The sequence below is a fragment of the Mesoplodon densirostris genome, chromosome 3 (assembly GCF_025265405.1).
Source record: "Mesoplodon densirostris isolate mMesDen1 chromosome 3, mMesDen1 primary haplotype, whole genome shotgun sequence".
Lineage (NCBI taxonomy): Eukaryota > Metazoa > Chordata > Mammalia > Artiodactyla > Ziphiidae > Mesoplodon > Mesoplodon densirostris.
Window position 1 is genome coordinate 79,844,609 of NC_082663.1, and position 26,737 is coordinate 79,871,345.

General features: G+C 42.0%; 1 protein-coding gene across 10 annotated transcripts in view; it reads left to right on the forward strand.

Moving 5' to 3' along the window:
* CAST (calpastatin) overlaps positions 1–26,737 on the forward strand; it is a 125,483-nt gene that overhangs the window by 87,929 nt on the left and 10,817 nt on the right. For 7 of the 10 annotated variants that reach the window (XM_060093185.1, XM_060093179.1, XM_060093186.1 and 4 more), the window contains 15 exons: positions 1,352–1,453; positions 4,960–5,043; positions 6,364–6,411; positions 7,566–7,661; positions 9,342–9,437; positions 13,468–13,569; positions 14,045–14,128; positions 16,409–16,450; positions 16,624–16,695; positions 17,810–17,908; positions 19,804–19,911; positions 21,212–21,304; positions 22,973–23,017; positions 23,445–23,537; positions 25,116–25,187. In XM_060093185.1, the coding sequence (XP_059949168.1) occupies positions 1,352–1,453; positions 4,960–5,043; positions 6,364–6,411; positions 7,566–7,661; positions 9,342–9,437; positions 13,468–13,569; positions 14,045–14,128; positions 16,409–16,450; positions 16,624–16,695; positions 17,810–17,908; positions 19,804–19,911; positions 21,212–21,304; positions 22,973–23,017; positions 23,445–23,537; positions 25,116–25,187 (1,236 nt within the window). The remainder of the gene's footprint in view (positions 1–1,351; positions 1,454–4,959; positions 5,044–6,363; positions 6,412–7,565; positions 7,662–9,341; positions 9,438–13,467; positions 13,570–14,044; positions 14,129–16,408; positions 16,451–16,623; positions 16,696–17,809; positions 17,909–19,803; positions 19,912–21,211; positions 21,305–22,972; positions 23,018–23,444; positions 23,538–25,115; positions 25,188–26,737) is intronic. The other 3 variants (XM_060093180.1, XM_060093189.1, XM_060093184.1) reach the window with 2 other exon arrangements.

A 26,737-nucleotide genomic window follows, 5' to 3' on the forward strand; every position in this document is an offset into this window, starting at 1 on the left:
CCGCAACGGGAGAGGCCACAACAGTGAGAGGCCCGCATACCGCAAAAAAGAAAAAAAAAAAAAAAAAAAAAAAAAAAAAAATTACTTCTTTAAAATTAAGCATGGGGGGCTTCCCTGGTGGCGCAGTGGTTGGGAGTCCACCTGCCGATGCAGGGGACACGGGTTCATGCCCCGGTCCGGGAGGATCCCATATGCCGCGGAGCGGCTGGGCCCGTGAGCCGTGGCTGCTGGGCCGGCGCGTCCGGAGCCTGTGCTCCGCAGCGGGAGACGCCACAGCGGTGAGAGGCCCGCGTACCGCAAAAAAAAAAAAAAAAAAAATTAAGCATGGTCCGCCTGACAACAGTTGCTTTCCTGAGGCTCATCTAGCTGATTGGGGAGAACCCCAATAGTGCATCACACCTACTGAGCATCTTTGCTCCCTCGGGCCTGGGTAGAACGGTGAAACCAGTCAGGGTTGTATTGGTCATCTCCAAGCAGGCCTGCTTTGTTTCTCCAAATGCTTAGGGGTGATTTCAGCACACTTGCCTTGGTTGTGGAATAAGATTATCTCACCATCACACTACACAGAAGAGCAGGATCCCAGAGGAACTGCACTCTTGGGACATCAAATCTTCAACTTGATTTTCTAAAGGAGTTTGAGTCCTGTGAATCACTAGGGGGATGTTGTTATAGCTGCTTCTCTCCACCTTAACCGCAGTTGCCTATAACTTAATTCGTGAATCCTGAAAGGTGGCACTGCAGCTCTGGGCTGGATGAGAAAACATGCCCCATCCGCAGATGGTCCAGATAATCCAAGGAGCCGTTTCTGTTGGTGCTGCTCTGCCTGTCGCTCCTGGAGTGGGCGGTTTATTTTTATCTGGCTTGAGGAGCAGCGCGAGCACCACACCCCTGGGAGTGGGAGTTCCTACAGCCATCAGCCACTTCAGGGCCCCCTGCTTCCTGGGCTTAGCTGTCGTGCTGAAGGACAGGGTTGTCAGAAGTCATTTTTAGAAAAAGAAAAGCAGGATAGTGAAAGTTTACTTCTTGCAGCTTTTATTTTGATGTGAGTATTTTATAGTATTATTATTACAGTTACGCTTCTAGCTTGCTAAGTAAGAGGTGAAGTGTACCTCTGAGAGTACTGTGTCTGTAGAAACGAGTCCTAAGCCCCAGTTTTCACTCACTGGTAAGTTCTTCTTTCTTCCTCTCTTTTACTAGATTTTAAATAAAATTTCCTTCCTAGAGTCCTTCCCCAATCCACAACTTATTCTTAGAGATTTAAACTTTTGAATTTCACAAAGAAATGGGTGGATTGTTTAGGTTGAGGAGATGTTCTCTTTTTAATGTACCGAATTTTTTTTCCCCCTCACAGGACACAATGAGTGATCAGGCACTCGAGGCTCTGTCAGCTTCGCTGGGCAGCCGGAAGTCAGAACCTGAGCTCGACCTCAGCTCCATTAAGGAAGTCAATGAGGTACTGACCTTGGAGTTCACATACAAAGCCCGTTAGTCTTCAGGTTACAAGGTTACAAAGCTAATGCATTACACATGTTTAGAATTCTTGTACCATTTTAATTTTCTTAGACATTTTAAATGAACTGTTCTTTGTCCTGCTTTACTTTCAGGGTCTGGCTAATTTAGATATTTATTGCTGGGGAGTTAGCAACCAGAAAGGATATTTCAGTGTTTGTCTTGTTAACCATCTAGAATTTTAATACTTAAAATGAACACTAATCTTCTTTGCCAATTCTCAAACGACACCTGACTAAACAAGATAACACGGAGGCAGTGGCCTGGTGACAAATAGTTTTGTCCGCTCTCATGGCAATTGGACATTTGTATTTTCAAAAGGTTCCAAGTACTTCTCTTTATAAGGAGAGAGGGAGATGGTTGCAGATGGGGTGGGAGATCCTTTTTATAACTATGGGGGAAAATGTTGAAAACTTGTCCCAAATTAGAATAAAATCAAGCAACAATTACTTTATAACTGGATTTGCTGCGTATTTAGAGTGTGATGCTGGGGAGTGTTTACCCCACCACACGCCAAGACCTTAACAAGCCTTACGAGCCAAAGCAAGCTTGTATTTGGCGGAAGAGAGTGTTCATATTAAATTTCAATTTTTAAAGAACTGTTTAACTGAGTCCTCTGGGGGAAAAGAGGAGGGAAAGCATAGAGCCGCCCTGCGGGCATCCTTGGCCAGGTAGTGTGGTGGTGGGGACCCTCAGGGGTGCCAGCCTATCAGCTCAGGGTAGGAGCTGGCAGTTGTCGCTGTCACAATGCTGCTGCCTCTGCTGTCACTTCCTGTTCTGAGTCACTGGGGAAGGTGACTCCCAGCAACGCCCCCTGAGTCTGAGACTGCCCTGGTCTGAAATGGGCCAGTTTCTATCTTCGACTTTCTTTGAGGGCTTGCCGGGCGCAGTGTGGCACGACAGGCTTTGCGAAGGTGAACACAAGGGAGCAGGGGAAGGAGTCCTTGTCCTCCAGGACCAAGTAATGTATTGGGAGAAAGGGAAACTTTGATGACAACACAGTGCGAGGTGCACAATGTCTCAAGGAAAGGGTGGTCCTGGCAGGACGCTGGCGGTCCACCACCGAGGGCTGCATGGTAGCCAGCCAATGGCACATCTGCCTCAGGCTGTTTACAGATGATTAAGGTGATTTAAGAAGATGATAATTTGGGGACAGAAAGTATAAACATAATCCCAGGATGAAAAGACTCTTAGAGTGACTAAAATCAGATAGGTAGATGTGAAAAAGTTACGTAGGGCTTCCCTGGTGGCGCAGTGGTTGAGAGTCCGCCTGCCGATGCAGGGGACACGGGTTCATGCCCCGGTTCGGGAAGATCCCACATGCCGCGGAGTGGCTGGGCCCGTGAGCCATGGCCGCTGAGCCTGCGCGTCCGGAGCCTGTGCTCTGCAACGGGAGAGGTCACAACAGTGAGAGGCCCGCGTACAGCAAAAAAAAAAAAAAAAAAAAAAAAGTTATGTAAAAATAACTTTTAAACAGTTTGGGTTTAGGGATGCATATACATGTATTAAATTTCCTCTAGAAAGTTAGCAAACTTCTAAAATTTGAACAAAAATGTTATTCTACTCTTAACACTAGTTTTCCTTTTTAATTATATACAAAGTGTAAAGATTCTCCAATCCTCTGGATTCTTAAGTTTAATTTTTAGTACCTGATGGTGAATTCGCTACTTCCTGGGTAGTCTGCTGTGATAAGGCTCATAAAGGTCGATATGCTATAGGAGTCCATGGCCACTCCAGCATGTTCCGCACCAGATGATGCTTCAGAGAAGAGGTCCATGCCTACTTGTCATTCTTATAATGTATCATAATGCATTTATTCTGTAGTGATACCTCATTATTAATCTCCCCTATTTCTAGTGTAGTTACCTAGTCTGGAACTATTTCAATTCAGGGGATGTTTGTTTTCACCGCCTACTGGATACAAACCACAATGCAGTCATTTAAAGAATATAAAGATCAAAGAATAGAAAGGATCTAGCTGTGCATGTGACTCACTGTTCACAAGCCTAAGTGGAGAGGACAGTCCTATACAGGTGACTCTTTCATGAGGACTGTTTTATAGCCAATGACCTCACAAATCCCTGAACTGGGGAGTACCACTGTATAACAGGACTTACTTCATATCCTGCAGTAGAATGTAACGGGAAATATTTTTTTAAAAATCCTTTCATCCCAGTTATTATTCTATAGAACAATATAACTATAATTCCAAAGCCTAGAAAAGTACCTGGCTTATTAAAAGTGCTCATTAAATATTTTAAAATTAATCAACTAACTAAGCATTCAGTGGAGAACCACAATCTTAGGCTGAGATGTAGATGGGAGCAATAGGCTGAGCTAGAATCAGCTAAATACCCACGCCACCCGCCCCCAAACCAGCACACACACACACTTTTGTGCCCAGGAGCTCCTTGATTTGTGATTTAAATCCATGCCTTGATACAGGTACAAATTATTACATATCATGGAACTTTGCATTACCCACCAGGAGTTTAAAATCAAATGTTATATCCTAGAACCCACTGATCTGCCATGGAACTGCACTTTTATTTCTAATGCATTTGGTTGCACATGGTTCAGTAATCCAGTGACGTCTTGGTGTTACTGAAGGGAGTTCTTTTAAAAGCAGTAAAACCAGGGCTTCCCTGGTGGCGCAGTGGTTAAGAATCCTCCTGCCAATGCAGGGGACACGTGTTCGAGCCCTGTTCCGAGAAGATCCCACATGCCGCGGAGCAACTAAGCCCATGCGCCGCAACTACTGAGTGCGTACTCTAGAGCCTGTGCTCTGCAACAAGAGAAGCCACTGCTATGAGAAGCCCATGCACTGCAAAGAAGAGTAGCCCCCACTCGCCACAACTAGAGAAAGCCCACACGCAGCAACGAAGACCCAATGCAGCCAAAAATAAATAAAATGTTTTTTTTTTTAAAAAAAGGGAAAACTGATTATCCATGGATCAGCCAAGATTTATGATGGGATGCCTCTCCCCTTTCTGAACTGTGTTTAACGTTCATGAGAATTGGTTGTTTTCTCCCCCTTAGATAACTGCCTTATTGAGTACGACAGGTGAAGGCTGTAAAATAATTGCAGCCAGCTTGTGCACTGTGCTTACCTTTCTTCAAAGGATATTTTATTTAATTTTCTTTGCTGATCCTTACAAGTCAGCAAGCTAGGTAAGGATTCTTAGTAGCCCCATTTTACGGCTGAAGAAACTGAGCTGAAGAAAGTCTAGGTGGCTTCCCAAGGTCATAGAGACAGGGCAGGGACACCTCCCCAGGATTCCTGGTTGTGTTGTTTTTTTCTCCATCACCCTGCACTGCCTTCCTCCTAACTGCTCACCGGGCACTTTAATCTGATTTGGTCTCCTCCACGACACCCATGGAGAACATAAAGTGATGTCGTATTTTACATGTATTATCCAAATGCTTATTTTTTTTCTCCACCTTCCTCAGGCAAAAGCCAAAGAAGAGAAACTAAAGAAGTGTGGTGAAGATGAGGAAACGGTCCCACCAAAGTATAGATTAAAACCAGCCATGGTACGTTGTTTGCCACGGTGCGTGACAGCAGCTCACTCCTCCTGCCTTCGCATCACATTTTGTCCTGTCTGTCCCCATGATACTTAAGGACGTGTCTGATAATTAACTCTGAAAACCCTGAACCCTTTATTCTCTGTCTTCTACAGTTGGACCCTTTAAAAGAGGGTTTCCTAAGTAATGACCGTGTGGTCATTAAAATTCCCACAAATTCAAGTGTTTCAACTACTAACCATGCTTGACATAGGTCCTTAACCTTAAAGCAGAAGGAATAATGTGGGAATAATATTTTCTCTAACTGCTATATGGATGAAAGCACAAAGATCTTCTAAGTGGTAGATAAACATACAATGATTTACCAGTATCCTCAGTGAAGATGGTTTTGTTATTGTTGGTTTCAGTTTGACGTGAGGTTGGTGGACTTATTCCTGTACTTATATTTGTAATTTATCTTTGAAATAATACACATAAACATATGGTGGAAAATAGCTACAATGCTTGTATATGGAAAGTTTCTCCTTTTTTAGAAACATTCTAAATTGTGAATTCTGAAAAACCAGTTTTATAAGAATGATATCTTATCTCTTCACCCTGGGTTGGAGAATTGAAGCTCTTTTCAATCTTTTATTGATGTAGCTGCATCTTTCTAGCTGAAGAACTTTTTTAAAAATTCTACTTCCTTATCCAAAAGATGGAAATTATTATTCAGTAATTTTTTAAAATTATTTATTTATTTATTTATTTATTTTTGGCTGCACTGGGTCTTCGTTGCCGCGCTTGGGCTTTCTCTAGGTGTGGCGAGCAGGGGCTACTCTTTGTTGTGGTGCATGGGCTTCCCATTGCGGTGGCTTCTCTTGTTGTGGAGCACAGGCTCTAGGCATGCAGGCTTCAGTAGTTGTGGCACGTGGGCTCAGTATTGTGGCTCGCGGGCTCTAGAGCACAAGCTCAGTAGTTGTGGCGCACGGCCTTAGTTGTTCTGCGGCATGTGGGATCTTCCCAGACCAGGGCTTGAACCCATGTCCCCTGCATTTTGGCAGGTGGGTTCTTAACCACTGTGCCACCAGGGAAGTCCCTTCAGTAACTTTTAAAGAAAAGTAATTGCATTATACTTTATAGCATTCGGTTTCTTGATTTTTACAGCTCAACTCCTTATTCTGATACTTTATAAAAAAATTAATTTGAAACACAAACTCACTCAGATATATGGCAAAAAAAAAAACAATCTCTCCTCTCATATCCTGGAATTTCTAAAACAAACTTAATGGGACAAGAAAGCAAAATTTTCTATTTCATTTTAAATGTATTTTTAATTTCATTTTACAGGATAAAGATGGAAAACCACTCTTACCGGATGTTGAAGAAAAACCCAAGGTTAGGAAATAAGGTTTTTTTGATACTTAAAAAACAATAGAACTGTAAGGTATAAACAGATAATTTTGACAGACCAGACTTGCATGCCAGCCTACTATTAAGGAGAGAGGAACTTTTGACAGCAACACCTGGCTTAGATCTCTGACTCTTTTTCACATATTTTAATGATTATTTATCTCATGAATTATTACTAAAATATTACAAATTTATAGGTGATGTTCGTTGAACATTAGGAGCCGATATCAAGAGGGCCCTTAAATTTGGTTGTTAGCACTTGGTTTGATCCTAATTACAGCATCAAGTGCTCTAATGATTCTGTGCTGCCTTTACTTAATTTGGTGTTAATCAGCATAGTTACCTATCATGATGATATTAAGCAACTACATTTATTAGTCACTTACTATTTGCCTGACACTACACTAAATAGTGTTGTGTGTTATCATTTTGAGTCCTCACTGAATGAGGAAGGCACTATTATTATTCCCATTTTACAGGTGAGGAAATTGAGACACAGAAGGATTCTGTAAATAGCCCAAAGTCAAACAGCTAGGGAATAGCAAGGCTAGGACTCGAAACTCTGTCTATCCAACTCTGGGGCCCAGCTTCTGAATTATATGAATTACATTCTGTCATAGATTAGAGCATGTGGAGATATTGACTAATTATAGTAAACGAATAATACCACTTCACCTGAAGGAACTAGGGATAGCAGAACTTTCCTGCCAAAACCCCATGTAGTCATAGGGAAGGAGTATATGATCTATGTTTCCTCTGACTTATTCATAAGGAAAGTCGCTGGAAGTAGAAAAAATAATCACATAAGGAAAAACGATAAAGATCTTCATTGGAACAAACAGGCAATCTTATTTGAGCAAAATTACTCTGAAATTGAAGTATCAGGAAAACTTCTAACTAAATAAACCATTAACATGTTTGTGGTACTGAGGTGTTTAGTATTCCTTATTTGTTGCATGACACTTACCTTACATTGATAAATGAAACATAAACCCTGTATAAATTAACTTTTGGTTTTAGATCCTAAAATATGACATAATACGTGTTTACCAGAAAACCTTTTTCTCTATGAAAGCTTTTTTCTTTTATCAAAGTAAAAATAATTTTCTTCATATTATATAATATTTCTTATGTTACAGCCCCTGAGTGAATCAGAACTCATTGATGAACTTTCAGAAGATCTTGACCGATCTAAGTGTAAAGAAAAACAATCTAAGCCAACTGAAAAAACAGAAGTACGTTTCTAAAAATAAAAATCTCTAGTTTTTGTTGTTTTTTTAATGTTTTTCTATAATCTTAAAAATGTGAGACCAAAACTTCTAACAGGAAGTGGCTGATAAAAAGGCCCATCTTGTCATCTTTTTTCACATGCAGTTTTCATGTTGCCTGTTTCTGGATGTGCTTTATTTTCCCAGGCTGACCCTCATATTCTTTCAGTTTAAGTCCTTTAGTTAATTATTCCTTCAGGAAGGCATTCACACCCCTGCTTTTCTTTCCATTCCGGCTTCTGTAACTGACCTAGTTAAACTTGTCATCACTCGTCACCTCAAGATGGCAATGGCCTGTGTCTTTGGTCTCCTTCCAGCCCATCCCATATGTCCACCGGCATTATTCTTTCTCAAGCATGTTTGTAGCCACAACATTCCCCTGCTCCAACCCTCAGGAGTTCCCATTCCCTACAAAAAAGTTCCTGCTCATGTATTTGGGCCCCAGCTTCCTTTCATGCCAAGATGTGTCCCCCTATCAGTAAACTCAGATTGTAAGCACTTGTGTGTTTCCAAGGCTTTTCTCATATGGTTCCTCCTGCATAGAATAACCTCTCCAAATTTTAGATCAACTAAAATCGTAGTCATCCCTTTAAGGCTCAGCTAAAATATGGCCTTTGTCTCCTGCATTTCCCTCCCCAAACCTTACCACCCTTCCAACTCTTGTTAAGCAGAATACAACACACCAGGGAGGTCTGTCATGCTTTCTTTATATATCCCTGTTGAGGCATGTTGCAAACAAGATTTTAGCTGCACTGGTCCTTCTAACATTTATACATATTTTTAAATAGTAAATTCCTTGAAAGAAGAGCTCATGCCCTATTAATGATCATCTGCTGAGCACCTTGCATACAGGATAGCCTTCCATAAATGTCTGGATTAAAAACAATCTGTTTGAAATTTTACTCTTGTAACAAAATAGCACAGTGATTCTCAAACTTCAGTACACATCAGGATGATGTGGAGTGTTTGTTAAGGCACACATTACTGGGTCCAAACCCCAGAATTCCCGATTTAGTATGTTGAGGTGGGGACCAAGAATTTGGATTTCTAACAAGTTCCCTGGTAGTGCTGAGGCTGCTGATCCAGGGACCTCACTTTTAGAACCCCTGGGATAGCCTTACTACCTTGCATTTGTACGTAGCTATTTACAATTTACAGGGTGCTCTTAGACATATAAAAATGAGGTATTTAAATAAAATATTGTATTGCATTTATAATTGGTATATTATTATTGTTACATATTATATGATGGCAAATAATATAAATAATAATAGTTGATAAAATTCACTGAGCTTACTGTGTTCCCAGGTACTATGCAAAGCACTTAGCATGTTTTATCTCATTCAAGGCCCCTATCAACCCTTGAGATGTAGGTACTATAATTGTCCTCATCTTGCAGATGTGGAAACTGTGTCTCAGAGACGTTTAGTAACCTACCTAAGGTAAGAGGTGAAACCAAGGTGAAGTAATGGTAGCTGAAGAGTTTCAACATGCCTTGACTTATTTACTGCTCAAAATCCTTGGGCATTCAAGAAAGTCATGCTCACAGCATATGGTGTAGCAGACTGTATTGTTGGTCTATCATTGTTCAGTCTTAATAGCCGGATATTTCTAAAAATTTGTCATTGTACCTGCTTCTTTCTGCAGGAGTCTCAGGCTGCTGCCCCTACTCCTGTGGCAGCGGCCGTGCCTCGGACCTCCTTGTGTTGTGTGCAGTCAGTCCCGCCCCCGTCAGCCTCAGCGGTGAGTGGTCCTCTGGGCACTGAGAAATGTCTTGAGAAAGTAATGTTCTTCCTTCCCTGCCCTTTCTGCTGTGTATTACCGTCATATTACTTTATCCTAACAAAATAAAAATAAAATCTTAGATAGCTATATTATCCTCTGTTTAGGCTTCTGGGAGGAGCTAGAAACTCAGGCTAGATTTAAATTTTTAATTCAACTGCTGCAAACTGTTTTGTTTAGTTTTGACTTTCTGAAATTGTTTCTATCTCCTCGGCTACTGTGGTTAAGCATGCTTCTTCACATTCCTGTGCCTTTCAAGCTGATTTGGTGTCCCACAAATAGCCCGATGTTACTTTTTATTGACTCTCCTGGTGGAATCATCTGTACCTTTGTCATCATGACTCCTCTCTCAACTGAAGGGAGACAGGTGGACTCACTTCCTTTCCCCTTCCTTCTTTTCTTGCCTCTCTCTCACTTCCTAATTTTTCTATAAAGTATGATATTTAACTAGTTGAATCTGTTTTCTTTGGAATTCAGTGAGTTTTGTTTCCATTAGCAGATAGAATCTGACTCAGAGAATAACAGCTGATGGAACTGTTTCGTTAGTACAGACTTAGTGAATCTACACTCTGAATAACTAAACTTGTTCTAGATGCTTTGCAATATCTTCTCATTAAATTTTCACAAGGACACTGTGAAGGCTGTTCTGATCATGTCTCTCTTATAAACGAGGGAAATGAACTTCGAGTTGACCTTGAGCAATTCACTTAACCTTTCAGAACCTCAGCTGGGATGTAAGATATGACCCCTGCTCTCAGCCCCTTTCAGGTCTAGTTTGGATATGGGCCAGGTTCAGGCTTCCAGTTTAGTTTGATCATTCTCATATGGGACAAGGGCAGCAGGAACTGCTTTCCAGGAGGAACTCAAAAGGTTTGCAGGTGGAGGACAGGATCCTACTGAGAAGTGGGAATAGCACTGTTTTCCTGGGGAGACCAGCAAACCCAGGACAGCCCAGCACAGACGTGTGGAGCCCTTCAGGTATTGGGGTATGTGCATTTAGTTGTTTGAGAGAAGAGGGCCTTGAAGAAGATGTAGGACAAGCGTCCTAGGTATCCTGAGTGGCTGCTTCCTGCCAGGGAAATCCTGGGTGCCAGCTGCAAGTCCCCTCACAGTCCAGGGTCTCCCTCCTGCCTTAGACAGGACGTGACCTCCTTTTTATTTGGTGGGAGAGTCTCAGGGTACCCTCCAAAAACTTTTACATTGTGGTATTCAGGCACAGGCCACAGTGGTAAAGAACAGGAGAGGAAGAGAGAATCTGGGAAGGGACTGGCGAAGGAAGTAGGCACAGAGGCAGTGATTGGAATCAAAAAGACAGTAGCCAATCCAGGGCAGAACTCTTGTGACCTAAACATGTGTCATCTACCTGTTGTGTCAACTGTGACTGCCAGGGCCTTAGAGCCAAGTTAGTTCCTTTCCAGCTTTATCCTGACTATAGAGAGTTGAGCATTGGATTTTTAATAGAGAGAGAGAAAAAAAAAAAGAGCTCTTGTCTTTCTATTCTCTGACCGCCTTTCCTGGGCCGCTCCTCCACCAACTCTGGTTACCACAGTTGCCGAGTTCATCATCACTGAGGTCAGTTGGCATTTCTGGGACTGTGACACCCATGGGAGCCAGAAAGAATAGCCGCAGAGCGTGGTAAAGGTCAGAGGACTCAAGAGAGGCTGGAGGATCAGGGAGCGAAAGGAAGCAGAAAGCCCAGGGGAAGGAGATGAATGTCTGCCCTCTGCAGTTTGTGTTGTAGAAAAAGTAAGTTTATTGAGCAAATCCAAAGACCTGAGTTCTAGTTCTGAACCTGATGACAAAAATAGAAGCTTTTGGGCTTCCCTGGTGGCGCAGTGGTTGAGAGTCCGCCTGCCGATGCAGGGGACACGGGTTCGTGCCCCGGTCCGGGAAGATCCCACATGCCGCGGAGCGGCTGGGCCCGTGAGCCATGGCCGCTGAGCCTGCGCGTCCGGAGCCTGTGCTCCGCAACGGGAGAGGCCACAACAGTGAGAGGCCCGCGTACGACAAAAAAAAAAAAAAAAAAAAAAAAAGAAGCTTTTGTTGTTGGTCCTGTTTCCAAATTCTTTAGCTCTTAAGACTGCTGCTTCTCCTAGCTTTTCTAACTCGGTTTCACTTATTTCTTGAGCCAAAGGGCACAGGCTTGGGAAGCAGTAGTTTCCAAAGATTCTGCAGCAGAGAGTAGAAAACAGAAGTGTGAGCAGGTGACTTGGATCAGGTAGCAATCAGGTTGCTTGGCTAAGACTTGGGGACCGCTGCAGCTCTTAGTTACAATCCCAAGCAGGTTGGAAACATCAGGGATGTTTGTTGCCCCCCAGAATAAAACCTATGCAGTGTCCAACCACTAGATGGTGATAAATCACTTTCCACTCGATGGCCCTTTTTTCACTGGTGATCTTTACTTTGTGGTGCAGCTTAGCAACACTTTTCTTACTTAGGATGATGGCTAATCTATATAAAACAGAAAGACGCTTTTACTCTAAAATTCCAATATGTACTCCATGTGAAGTCATATACTTTTACAATAAGAATAATCTTTGAGACTGTTTAATTCAGGAGCTTTCACACTTTTGACCAAGACCAGAGTTGGAAATTCATGGATTCTGCAACCCAGGACCCACACAGTAGAACAATAGTTTAGTAAATGATACTTATCCTTAATATGCATGATGCATTCTATTTTATATTCTTCATTTAAAAAAAGTCCTGACCATGAACTACTAAATTGATTTTAAGAGCTCATCATGTATGGATCATGACCTGTGGTTTGGAAAAAGCTGGATCTAGTCCTCTCTTTATTTATTTATTTATTTATTTATTTATTTATTTATTTTTTTTTTGCGGTATGCGGGCCTCTCACTGTTGTGGCCTCCCCCGTTGCGGAGCACAGGCTCCGGATGCGCAGGCTCAGCGGCCGTGGCTCACGGGCCCATCCGCTCCGCGGCATATGGGATCCTCCCAGACCGGGGCACGAACCCGTACCCCCTGCATCGGCAGGCGGACTCTCAACCACTGCGCCACCAGGGAGGCCCTCTAGTCCTCTCTTTAGCCCAAACATAATTTATCCTTTATTTTCCCTTTATGCCGTTTATGTTCTGTGTTCACCCAGATTAATTTTAAATACCACTGTGGTCAGAGCTCACTATATCACAGCAAGCACATTTCATTTTCAACAACTGAACCACAGGTAGACTGTTCTCATTGGGCCACTCAGGTTAATAAGTCACAGGCCGTCACCTGAACTGGCGTGAATCCACTCTGACCAGTAGAAGCCACATAGAGAACACAAGCTTCTGTGCCTCAGTAGAGGCTCAGCCGGAGCCATTGCCTCCGAGCTCAGCTGTTTCACTGGGAAGAATGTCCTCTCGAGGGCTTTTCTGAAAGCTTTCCTGTGCCATCTCTAAAACAGTCACATAAAGATCACTTCTTTCTTCTTTCCTGGCTTTCAGCTTCTGTGTGGTGTTACCCATTCTCTTAACTTCCTAATTTCTGAACCAAAACGTGGGTTAGATCTTAAAAGTTTCTCAGTGTCAGTACATAAATTGCACACACTTAATGTTTAACATAAGAAACTTGCTCTAACTTTTAACACTTCAGGATTTTTTTCTTTTTTTTTTTTTGTGGTACGTGGGCCTCTCACTGTTGTGGCCTCTCCCGTTGCGGAGCACAGGCTCCGGACGCGCAGGCTCAGCGGCCATGGCTCACGGGCCCAGCCGCTCCGCGGCATGTGGGATCTTCCCGGACCGGGGCACGAACCCGTGTCCCCTGCATCGGCAGGCAGACTCTCAACCACTATGCCACCAGGGAAGCCCAACACTTCAGGATTTTTAAACAGATTCTAATTCAGTTGATTTTTTAGACTATTAAAAGATGACATGTGCTTCTTATCTAGGCCTGAAATAAGGATATGCCCATCTGAATTGTTTGTTGTAGTCTCTTTTAAAAGGAATGCTTAACCACCTACTTAGTATACCCCCTGATGTGCTTTTAGAAGGGCATGGGGCCACATGATGCTATAGAAGCCTTGGCTGGAAGCCTGGGGAAAAAGGAAGCTGGTCCAGAAGTTGGAAAGCCTGTGGAGGATAAAGTCAAGGTAATGGCGGCTCAGATACTTCTAGAAAGGAACTATATGTTGATCGCCCTGACTCCCCAGATAACTCAGTCATTTTTTAAAATTTCCTACAACACATGACGAGCTGTCTTTCTCTGTTATTGTGCATGTCCTGTTTAATAAGCAAACCCTGAGTGAGCATCAGTGTTTAGGTGCAGCAGTGGATGGCTGGCGTGCACGTATCAGAGTTCTGAGTCTCACCTCGTCCACCTGCATTTCCATTGCTGAGGAGTCAGGAGAGAAGTGGCACTGCCTCTACCGCTCTTCACGACTGCCTCTTAGCCCAGCAGGCTAAAAGTGGTGCTGTTTGAGCCTGCCAAACCAGGATACAGTGTCAAAGATAGAGTTGCTCTAGGAACCTAACAGTGGATTTGTTGACCTCAAATTTAGTCACTCAGGCATCCACTTTATGAGAAAAAGATGTATTAACATTGAAAATGGTTTAATTTTTATTCAGGAGAAAGCCAAAGAAGAAGATCGTGAAAAACTTGGTGAAAAAGAAGAAACAATTCCTCCTGATTATAGATTAGAAGAGGTCAAGGTAAACGGGCTGGGATCCTTTTCTAATTTATTTTAATTTATATTGAATTTCATATACATGAAAAAGGGACATGCGAACAGGCCTGGGATATAAAGATCATGTTTCTTAGTATTTCTACACCAAATAGTATCAGTTCACTAATATCCTGTTTGCACACCAGCTATGAAACTAAAATATTCCTAAGTGGCCTTTTACTCCTCCCTTAGGTGAAAGAAATATAATGTCTTAACTACCTAATTTTTGCCTGTCTAATAAGTGGCTTGTTAGACTACCAGAAGCAAAGAAAACTTAGGAAACCTTTATACAGATAGGAAAACCAAAATGAGCAACAATCACTTCCTGAGGAAAGATTTACAAACCTTAAATATAAGTTGACAAATAAGAGAGCCGACTCGACACTGAATATAGTGAGTGATAAATTGACCCATTTCTTTTATTTTGAACGTAGCTTGTACAGACCAAGTGACAAGGGGGAGGCCGCTACTTAAGAGATATGCCACTTCATGAATAATGCAGGAAAATCAGATTGATGCTCCTCGGATGCATGCAGGTGTACTAGTCCGTTTATTTGGCAAAGGCAGGAACTATACTGAGCTTTCCCTGATCGAAAGTTTATTATTCTGGATACCTTTAGTCTGCTTCCTTTCTGCATTTCACAATTCGGTTGAAACCATGGCCTTTCTATTCATTTCGGCTTGTTCATTTGCAAGGTTCTTAGACTGTGTGGCCCTTAAGCAGCTGTCACATTTGAAAAAGGCTGGTCAAGTGCCCGTAACTCTCTTCAGAGTAGGAGGCTGGTTACTTTCTCTCTCCTTTTGCTGAATGTTAGTAGCAGTGTTTGAGAATGCAGCTGATTAGCTTTCCTGACCGCTTTATTCTGCGGTAGTTTCATCCTTCTCTGAACTTGTTGATTCCGCCCATTGTTACTTACCTGTAGCTTTGTAACATTTCCAGGTGCTGGCTCGAGCTCTTGTTTAAATCCTATGTTGTTCTTCTTCAGCTCTGCTCCCATCAGGCCTCTTCAGTAGACTTAGCTCCCTGAGGGTAGACCACAGGTTCCCCCTTCCAGACACGGGATGATCTCAGTTTGAGTGTGGAGCAGACGTGCCCTCGTCCCTGCTCCTATGTGTCACTTCGGAAATGTGCTGCCTTGGCAGCTAAGGGATGGTGGAGAGCAAGCCTCAGGCTGTTTCCCTCCTCACTGAACAGTGGTCAGAAGGTACATGTGAACGTGCAGAGCAGGTGGAAATGGGGGTAAAGGAGTTTGTCAAAAGGGAAGCTGGTGATACTCTCAACCATTGCATCTCCTTGAATTTTAACAAAACAAAAAACACCTTGACCAGTTTATCAGAAGTACACGGTTGACCCTGGAGCAACACAGGTGTGAATTGTGTGGGTTCACTTATATTTGGATTTTTTTCAGTAGTCACACTACAGCACTATACCTTCTGCAGTTGGTTGAATTCATGGATGCAGAACCACAGATACAGAGGGCCAAGTATAAATTATACACAGATTTTTGACTGCTTGGGAGGTCCCTGCTCCTAACCCCCATGTCTTCCAAGGGTTAACTGTGTGTTTAAAGAGAGAATCTTGCACTTATTTTTGCGTGTGTAGATACATGGGATTTACCATTTATTTATAAATCTTCATTTACTAAAGAGCCCCAAATGCTTTATCGATTTTGTCCTGTTACTCAGAAGTGGCACTCAGAGTCATTTGAAGGTTGGCATCATCTGAGCCTCAGGGTGAGCTCCCTGAGGGCAGGGATTTGTCTGTCCTACTTTCTGTGGTATTCCGGTGCTTAGTAGAGGGCTTGGCGCAGAGGTAATTCATACTAGTTGGATGTGCTGCCTGTACAGTTAACCAGCTTTTTCGAGGCAACTTGTGCAAAGCCCACTCCCCAGGCAGGTGAGGGTCTCATCCCCGTGCTCCCTCAGTGTCCTGTGCACACTCTCACAGCCCCATGTGCCACGCACTACATTAACTGCTCACGTGCTCCCCCTACACTAGTGTGGGCTTCTGAGGTTGGCAAGCCACGCTCAATCCGTTTGCAGCCCCCGTGCCTAGGGAATGCCCGATGTGTGCCAGCTGTTTGTTGACATGAGCTAATCAGAGGATATTTCCTGGTGAGAGAATCTATTTCCTGAAATGATGAATCAAATTTGTAATGTACTATATCATCAGGTATAACCTGTCGACCTCTTATAATGTTTACAAGGTGCATACTTAGGATACACGTGAAATGACTCAATGCCATGTTTTTGTCCCCCTGCATAGGATAAAGATGGAAAACCACTACTGCCAAAGGAGCCACTCCCAGTAAGCAAGCCAGTTTTCTCTGAGTGTATCTCTCTGCTTTGGCCCTGATGATTAATTCGGGGAGGGCATAGCTTTTCTGTGGAATGAGTTGATCAGCATATAAACAGTGACAACATTTTGAAGAGGAGACTGATGAGGTGGTGTTTGTTGATACATTTCCTGGTTCTTTGCAGCCCTTGAGTGAAGACTTCCTCCTTGATGCTTTGTCCAGCGACTTCACCATTCCCCCAAGCACTTCATCTCTTGTAAGTCTTCTGAGATTCCTGGTTTTATTTCCGTACTTTTAGGGTAGCAGAAATAAATGGAAACTTGTGACTTAGAACCTGATGTGGGAGCTGAGGAAACAATCACAAAATTAATGGCCCTCAACCCACTGTAGCCATAAAAAATGTGTTCCATCTGAAATATTGGTCCGGCACAGTGGATGTTTTCGACAGTGTAACTAATTGAACCAATGAGCATGCACTCTATCAAGTATACCTATGAAAAGAGAATTTAAAATTGAGTTGTCCAATACATTTGAAAAATAAATGCATAAAAATATGAAAAAATACTAAAAAGCATTTTTCAGTATTTTTAGGGAAGATTAACCCAACTAAACACCAGGATTTATTAACAGTAATGACAAAAAATACAGTTCTGATTCAGAAAGCGAAGCCACCGGCCAATGGGAAAGAAATCCAGAAATGAACATAAATGACAGATTTAGTGTTTCTTTAAAATGAGAAATCATTATTTCAGAAAGATTCTAGAATAATATACCATTTAACATTAAGAAAAAAATGATACAGCTGAAGCTTCTTCATTCCATATACCAAGTATTAAAGCAATAGTAGCACATAATTTTATACCTAATACATGATCAGAATTTAAAATGTGATAAATCTCTAATTTAGGCAAGCAAGGCCATGGGAGGTAGGCATGGCCATTTGTTGCTTGTGGCACTGTGAATTTCTAGCAACTTTGAGAGGGCACTTGGCAGAATATAGCTAGCACCATAAAAAGAGCCACTTCTAGAACTTATTCAGAGCAATTAATTACAGAGGAGAAAGCTGAAAACTCCAAACAGCCTAAACGTGCAACAAGAAATGTATAAACTACAGTACTCTAAATCAGTAGCTTGTTGAATGTTTAGGATAATAAATGGGAATAGGAAATTGTATAAAATAATGTATGGAATAGGACGTAGAACAAAAATGGCTCTTAAGATGCTGTGTTGCTGTGCTTCCATTTGGATCAAGAGAAAAACAATCAAAAAGCTATACTGAGAGTTGTATTTAAGAGATGGTATGTGGGCATACTTTGTATACACCATATTACTGGTCAAAATCTTTTTGTTTGTTTGTTTTCTTACAAAAGCAATCTGAAGATGCTAAACTTTCAGCTGTCATTTCTGAAGTGGTTTCCCAAACCCCAGCTCCAACCAACCACTCTGCAGGTCCACCCCCAGACACTCCGGTAAGCAACAGAGTTTATGAGTACTTTTTTCAGCAACAACAAAAAGGAGAAAGAAAATAGGACTCCTCCTCAGAGTAAATGAAAATCAACAAAATTGTTAGGAAGAACAGGCACCTTCTGTTTCAGAAGAGGTAAGACTGGTGAGACAGGGAGATGACAGAGAATATCTAAAATGATTAAATATATAAAACAATGTATGTGAAAGTATTTTACACACAGTGAAGGAGCTTAATATTATTGTTGCTTTATTAGAATTGAAGTACAATAATGTGCATTGTGTATATGTTCAGATTATTAGATTTTTAAAAATTATTTAGCTTTCCTGATAATTGATGTTCTCCTCCTTTATATTTTTCCTGATCCATGCTATAAATACTACTCATTATTTAACCTCAAGTTTACTTTAAGGAATTGCTCAGTGTTTGAGCTTCTCTCTGCCCCCAAAATTCACAAACTCCTCATGGAATAGCATTGTTTTCCTCCCATTCACACCAGTAAAAACTTGTCATTTTCATGCTAGTAATAGAAAAACCTCAGGGTCAATACTGTGTTAATTATTTACATGCTCTGAGGCAAGACTGTGGGACCAAAGCTTTTCCAGACTTCCTTGATTTTCTTTGCAGTACCAAATTATACATTATCCAGGAGACCATGGCACATCAAAAGATAAAGAGATCGCCCTAAGCCAGATCCCCATCTCCTTGGTTGAGAAGAAGTGCCTCATTTGCTACTTGGAGATGAAGTAGCTTTAGTGAAGTCAGCTATGCTTCCTTTCCTTTTGATGAAGCATCAAAGCTTACTTAGTGCTGTACTCTGAGATTCTGAGTGAATTTTCATCCTGTTGGGTTAATGTGGGATCATCTGAGAATATCCAGAGGCACAAATGACAAAGCCCAGACCCAGCTATGGGTAGCACCACCATTAGCTGCTATAATCCTGGGCTCTAATGAAGCACTTAAAACCAGTAAAATGCCCTCTCTCCATGTGTCTATGTGTGTGTCTGTGTATGTACACACACCCACAATGACAGAAGTCCCTGTGCAACAGAAAGGAAGGCTGCCATTTACACTTCAATTCTTTTTTTTTTTTTTTTTTTGCGGTACGTGGGCCTCTCACTGCTGTGGCCTCTCCCGTTGTGGAGCACAGGCTCCGGACGCGCAGGCTCAGCGGCCATGGCTCACGGGCCCAGCCGCTCCGCGGCATGTGGGATCTTCCCGGACCGGGGCACGAACCCGTGTCCCCTGCATCGGCAGGCGGACTCTCAGCCACTGCGCCACCAGGGAAGCCCTACACTTCAATTCTTAATACTCAGATTCTAGGGGCCCCTGTGATTGAGGCTATTAATAAACATCCACAATCAAAAGCCTTTTTTCCTTTCACAGGTATGTTTTAGAATGACACCTATCCCATCACTTTTTCCATCAGAGTTTCTAGTGTTAGTTAATATTTTATTTGAAGATATCATTAAAACTAGGTATAAATCTTTCTTTACAGGAATACACTTGGGAATCAAAGAGTAAACTAAGCTATCATAATTCATGTGACTTTTCTTTGCTGGGAACATACTGTTACATATATTGAAAGCATCATAAGACATATTTTCTAGAAAAATCAGGCCAGGAACTCCATCTTTTTAGGGAGGGACCTATTTTCTTAGAAAAGAAAGACATCCAGGGGTGGGGCGGGGTAGACAGGTGCAGACAAGTGCTGAGAGTGAAAGATGAGGGAGAAAGAGCACCAAGCAAGGATCGCCAATCCAGCACCTCTGCCCGCCTGCCCATCTCCCTGGTGACAACCCCATAAGCTCATAGAAGTCTTAGTGGCAATGTCAGGGCTGCACTCCAACAGGTGACCTGATTTGGCTAACCAGTGACTGATTCAGATTTACTTTTTAGCAGAGTGACGACAAAGAACTTGACGATGCCCTGGATCAACTTTCTGACAGTCTCGGGCAAAGACAGCCTGATCCAGATGAGAACAAACCCCTAGAAGATAAAGTCAAGGTAAAAGGAAACAAAATCATTAATAAGTGAAAATTGAAAGTTATTATAGCACAGAATACCCTACCCTCCACACAAAGGGGAAAACCCGCTCTGACTTCGCCAGGAGTCAGTGAACGGTTGTATAACTTCAGCCTAATTTTTTCCTACTCCATGGTCTATGTGGTGTCTCTTTCCTCTCTGAGGTCTGTGCTATGGCACAGATTCAGGCAAACGTCCTGTTCATGAGGCTAGACTTTGTGATGATGGAAAAGCCAGCCCTGCTTTGTTAATTTTATTCTCTTCCCACATTTTTTCTTGGTTGTATCTGGCAGTAAGTTTATCATACATATCTGTTGCACACACGTGCATTTTTTAGGTTCACAAGTTTTGTAAATGTAGTGGCAGAGGCTTCCCTAGCAGTCGTCCCTGCTATCGAAACTAACTGCATTGGACCAGGAGTTCAGCACCACAGAGGTGTCCACAAGGCGCAGACTCTTATCGCTATATATCTTGTACAACATGTAGAAGTGTACTTATTTATACTTAATATTCAGTACTTAACAGTCCATTTAGCTTGGAACCAGAAAGGTAACGTCCCACACAAATCTATGTCTCAAAGACAGGGCATTTCAAAGAATCCTTAGGTCTCGATTCTACCATTGTCATAGGAATATCGAGGTGAACTCAACCTGTAATTGAAAAATGAAATTTTAATGATGCAGAAAAATTAAATCTGTACCCCACCCCTGGGGTGGGGAGCTGTTCCTGAATCCAGGACCGAGAGACCAGCCACGTCCCACTGAGGCACGGATGCTGGGAGGTGGGTACTGCTTACTCAACAGCAGGTATTTGCTCACCTGCAACACAAACAAACAGCACGTCCCTTCAGATTTGCTCCTGTCCTGGCCCTTCAGGGCTCCTTATAAAGAGGCAAAGTTGTAAATAGTACCTCTTAAGTGCCAAGGTACAGCAACTTGATTTTGTTATTTAAAAAGTGAAACAGTGAAAGATATTTCATAACCGTGGGTTTTTATCTCCTTCCATGGTTTCTGAAGATAATTATTTAATCATTTATTTCCATTTAAAATACAGGTAGAAAATTAATAGGTGTGGATTGACAAACAGAAGCACTGGGTTTACTTGTTTCCATCAACTGAAAGTCTGTTGACATTGTTGTTCTCTCACTTACAAATTTAAAAGAGACCCTATTTTTTTTTTTTGCCTCAGAAAAGTCCAGTAAATGCTGAATGCTGCATTTTAGAATGTACTCTCTAAGTGAAGGTGGAACTGAATCATAATTGTATATGTTCAATGTTTACAGGAAAAAGTGAAAGCTGAACACAGAGACAAGCTGGGAGAAAGGGATGATACCATCCCACCTAAATATCAACATCTCTTGGATGATGACAAGGAGGTAAATGAGGTCAATGTCTAGGTTAGATGATATATGCTCCAAAGTGTTTGAGATTCAAACCTCATGAACAGGAGGTACACTGTAATGATAGCATAAAAATGCAACATGACTGATGCTTTTAATCTGTCCCCACTGAGCAGGCTGTCTAGAATTCTGTTTAATGTTTATTTGAGCCAGTATTGTTGGATGTTTACTGTGCTGGGCACTGTGGCATAGAGAGTTGAATAATGTTCATTCACTCACTGATGCTTAACAGTGATTCTGTGGCATGTACATATATGAATTCTCCTTGCAAGAAAAGGCTATACAAAGAATGATATTTGTAATCTTGACTGAAGCAGAGTTTCTCTGTTGAAGGAGAACAGAAAAAGAGCTTGTACCGGAATAATTCATAGGGCAGATACGACCCCTCCAAGACCTGCTGTCTTTCTTCTCCTACAATACCACCTGTGCTGTTGAGAGTGAAGGCAGACAAAACCATATTCCCAATCACAAGTCCTATTTCTCTATCCAAATGCACTCTGTCAAGAAGTCTCTGTCTTTGTCTCTAACGTGGAAGCCAGTTTCTCTTAGGTCAACCTGGTCTGTACCCTACCCCTTCCTATTTGGCTCTTAGATGCAAGTCCATTAGATGTTAAGTAACCCTTTCCAGGCCTGTTCATCCAATAAAAACAAGGAAGTGTAACTTACATCTTTCTCTTTCTGTACTGATGCATGTGAGGGGTTTGATGACTGTGGTTTATAGAATATTATCAGCTGCAGTGTCTTCTGTTACAGGAATCAGTTCTCCTTGCTTGTATCAAGTATTCACAATAGCAGCTGTGCATCCTGCTAGGATCCTCCCTGCTTAGATAGTCCCATGTGACTCCGCTGTATTCTTTAGGAAATGTATTATTTAGTATCCTTGCCTTTGCAGATGGGAAAAATCCCTGATGAGTTGTCCTTGTAATCCTCACTGAAAAAAATCTATCTACAGACCATTCCTTTCCAAGTGTAATAAACTATAGTAGATAAGCATATAGTAAATTAGTAAATAAGACATAAAAACACAAGTTACTTTTTGTAACATTTTAACTAGAATTATAATACAATGACAAAGTTGCTAAAATAGTGTTTCTTTCACTTCCAGGAACAGACTCACCCTTGCATTTTCTCCAAAGCTATTGAAATAGTTATAGGGTAGTCGTTAAGCAAAGCTGGTGAAGAAATAATAGGGACACAGGTTTATCAGTTGTGCAAATCTATACAGTCGTCCCCTGGTGTCCACGGGGCATTAGTTCCAGGACCCCCAGATACCAATGTCTGAGGATGCTCAAGTTCCTTATATAAAATGGCATAATATTTCCATGTAACCCTACACACATTCTCCTCTATACTCTAAATCATCTCTAGATTACTTAGAATACCTAATACAATGTAAGTGCCAGGTAAGTAGTTGCCAGCATGTGGCAAATTCAAATTTTGCTTTTTGGAACTTTCTAGAATTTTATTTCCCTAAATATTTTCGATCTGCCGGTTGGTTGAATCTGCCAGTGCAGAATCCACAGATGCAGGGGGCTGACTGAACTCCATTTCAAGTCACTGAATAAGAGATTATATAAATACTGACTACACCTAAGTAAACCTTTACAAAAATTTGTTTAACCGATAGTCTGCTTTGTTTCTAAGGGCAAATCAGCGACGCCACCTACAAAGAAACCCGAGGCATCAAAGGTAAATACCGTAGCTGCGTATTTCCGTAAAAAAGACTTTTTTAAACTCTAGCTGCGACTTTTACATTTTAGAAATCTGAAATTCACTGAATGCCTACCTTGTGCTTGGTGTGATGCCAAGGCATGTGTGTAAGAGTGTATTATTTCTGTCTTCCCAAGTCCATTCAAGCTAGGCAGTTCCATTTTCCAGGTTAGAAAATCAAAGCTCAGAGAATACTAAGCAACTTGTATAAAACAGTAGAAGAAAATAGAGCTGTCAAGATTTTCCTGTTTTAATATCTCTTTTGTAATACACTAGGCTGTTAGGAAAAGACTGTCAGCAAGGTTTTATATTAAACAAACATATTTTCAGGGATGTGGGGAAATGTCCTACTTAGCATCTTTGCCTTGTGCTTTTTCCCTGATGGTTATTTCTGTTAAAATCTCAGAAGACTGCAGATGCCCAAGACCCCATTGATGCCCTCTCAGGGGACTTTGACAGCTGTCCCTCAACTACAGAAACCTCAGAGAACACAGCAGAGGTACTGTGCTTTTTCATATTGACTTCCTTTGAACGTCTATGTATACATACACACACACACACACGTATATAATACATATATATAATTTTATATTGTAAAATAAACTGGTTAATGCCATCGAGAACTTGAAAAGAAAAAAATTCTACAGTTCTGCTACTCCACAAACACTATTATTTGGTATATTTCTTACCTTTTTCCATATGTATATTTTACATAGTTGTACTTATTGTCCACATATAATACACTGCTTAACATTATTTCATAAATGTTCTCCATGTTGCTTTATAATCTCCATAGCTACCATTTTTTTTTTTTTTTTTTTTTTTGCGGTATGCGGGCCTCTCACTGTTGTGGCCTCCCCCGTTGCGGAGCACAGGCTCCGGACGCGCAGGCTCAGCGGCCATGGCTCACGGGCCCAGCCGCTCCGCGGCATATGGGATCCTCCCAGACCGGGGCACGAACCCGTATCCCCTGCATCGGCAGGCGGACTCTCAACCACTTGCGCCACCAGGGAGGCCCCATAGCTACCATTTTTGATTGCCACACTATACTGTTGTACAACAGTAATGCTTTATCTGTGTTCATTTAAAATGAGAGCACTCCCTCGCTATATACCATGCCCCTTGCCCTCTGGGGCTTCCTCCCCTTTTCTGCCCGGAGCAGCTGGCTGACTCTCCTACTCACCTCTCAGGGCCCAATTCAAACATCAGCTTCTCCTGGAAGACTTCCCTTTCTGCTTCTCCCTTCGCAGATCAGGGATGTTGCCTATGTGCCCCCTCTGCACTGTGGGTTACCTGTCACATGTGCATCACACCACTGAGCTGCATGCTGTATACAGCAGTGATGTGTCTGGTACCTCTGTGCTCAGCGTTAGCAAAATGCCTGGTACATAGCAGGTGCTTAAAACATGATCAAAAGCGAATGAAAACATGCGTAATCCATCAAATAGAGGGAAAAGTGAAATGAGTGCCCTTCATTGTTATTTCAGAAGAATTAAAATTGCACATCTCTTTGCTATTGTTTTGGCTGTTATTAAACATATCCCCCAATCAATCAATCACTGAATTGTCAGTCTTCCCCATCTTGGGTGATTTAATTTCTAGACCACATCAGCATCCTATTTCTCACTCCTGGAACTTCATAAATAATGCCTTTCTAGTGAATGGACTTTCTTTTTGTATGTGACCTGCCCCAGCTCTCTCTGGTTGTTACATTCTCTTCCATAACCCTGAAAACAGTGTCCTGTTGGCACATAAAAACCAATCCTGATAGAAACAAGCTATTTTGGTAAGCAAAATACAGTCCGGCTGAACCAGGCATCATGGAAATTGGCAGAGCATCAGTGTGACTCACCTTTTCCTCATTTTTATCCTTTTTACCTGCCACCTTGAACACCTCTGTGTACTTTCACTGCTGTTCGAAAAATCATGACTAAAATACTCAATTTTCCATTATTTAATTAAATTGGAGATTCCAGGCTACTAAAAAGAATAGTCTGGATTGATTTGATTGCAGCAGCAGTTAACTGCTAGATGGACTGTTGACAGCAAGAGCCTCATTACATTTCCTTTGCTTTAGGACAAAGACAAGAAGACTGCTTCCAGCTCCAAAGCACCCAAGAATGGGGATAAAGCAAAGGATTCTGTAACGGTAAACTGAAGAGTAAATAGACTACAAATTAGCTTGGCAATTACATCTAGTGGTGTATCCCTAGTCATTTAGTTTCTGATTGGGATCTATTTAGAATAAAATAAGTTTTAAACACTATCTATCCCCTAGCATGTCTTGGTAAAGAAATTGAAGTTTTAGAGACATTTAGTTTTTAAAGTAACTGATACTTTAGAAATCTGAGTGAACATTCTTAACACAATTGAAGTTTCCTGCATTCCTAGCCCTTGTCACACAAAGTCCCACTGTCAGCTGTGCTAGTCTGGAGTGAGTGCAGGTCCTCTCCCCTTCATCAGACCCCACAAACCTCGTGCTCTCTTGTAGCTACTTTCCCTCACTGTGTGCAGATAGCCTTGCCTTCTACTTCAAAGAGAAAATTGAGGCTGCCTTGCAGAAAATAACCAAGATCCCCTTCCTACCTGCCTCCCAACAAACCCTCTCCCCTCTTGCCTGCAGCCCCTTCTTTCTCTCAGGAGGTCAATAACTCTCTCCGGTATCTTTGTCTCAATTCTTTTCCCTTGTAGTACAAACATATTCAAATTCTTTCATAACTTCAAAAGCCCTATTTCCCTCTATCCCTTCACCTCCTCGAAAGATTTGTCTCTATGACCCTGCTTCCTCTTCTTGAGCTCCGCCCGAGAACAGCAATGACATGCTGGTTGCTGTATCACTGGTACCTTATCAATCCTTAGTTTACGTGATCTGTCAGGTATGCTCTTGGGCATCAGAGTTGATGCTGTAATGGACTGAGACTTTGGGGAATGTTGGGATGGGTGAATCTATTTTATACCTTCAGCTCTCCAAAACCCAGACTGCCACTTCCTACTCCACATTTCCACTTGGATAAACATTGACAGTACAGATCCATATACTATATTTCATCAAATCTAAATCACCATCAGTTATATATCATTAAGAAAAAATGTCAACAACTTGATTATGATGTTATTCATCATAACAACCAGCAAATTAAGACATGTTAAAATATGTGTGTGTGTGGCAAGGGAGGTGAAACCACAAGGGAATGTGGTTTATATGAATCTTGGAACATGGAAGTAGTATATGAAATTGAGAAGATCTTAGTTTCTGTGATTCAGTTTACTCACATCAAATACTAGTAGTCTTGGGCTTCCCTGGTGGCGCAGTGGTTGAGAGTCCGCCTGCCGATGCAGGGGACACGGGTTCGTGCCCCGGTCCGGGAGGATCCCACATGCCGCAGAGCGGCTGGGCCCGTGAGCCATGGCCGCGGGGCCTGCACGTCCAGAGCCTGTGCTCTGCAACGGGGGAGGCCACAAAAGTGAGAGGCCTGAGTACCAAAAAAAAAAAAAAAAATTAAAAATACTAGTAGTCTTTCCTCCCAGGTGGTATCTAATTTTTCATGTTGCTCTAGAAAGCAAAACTAAGACTAATGAGTAGAAGTTATAGGGTCTGGTTTCTTAGAGTTGGGCATTAATTCAGCACAACACTTGGAAGTTTCCTATTAAAATTACTGAAACTGTGGCCAGGGAAGGAATGGAAATTGGATTAGAAAA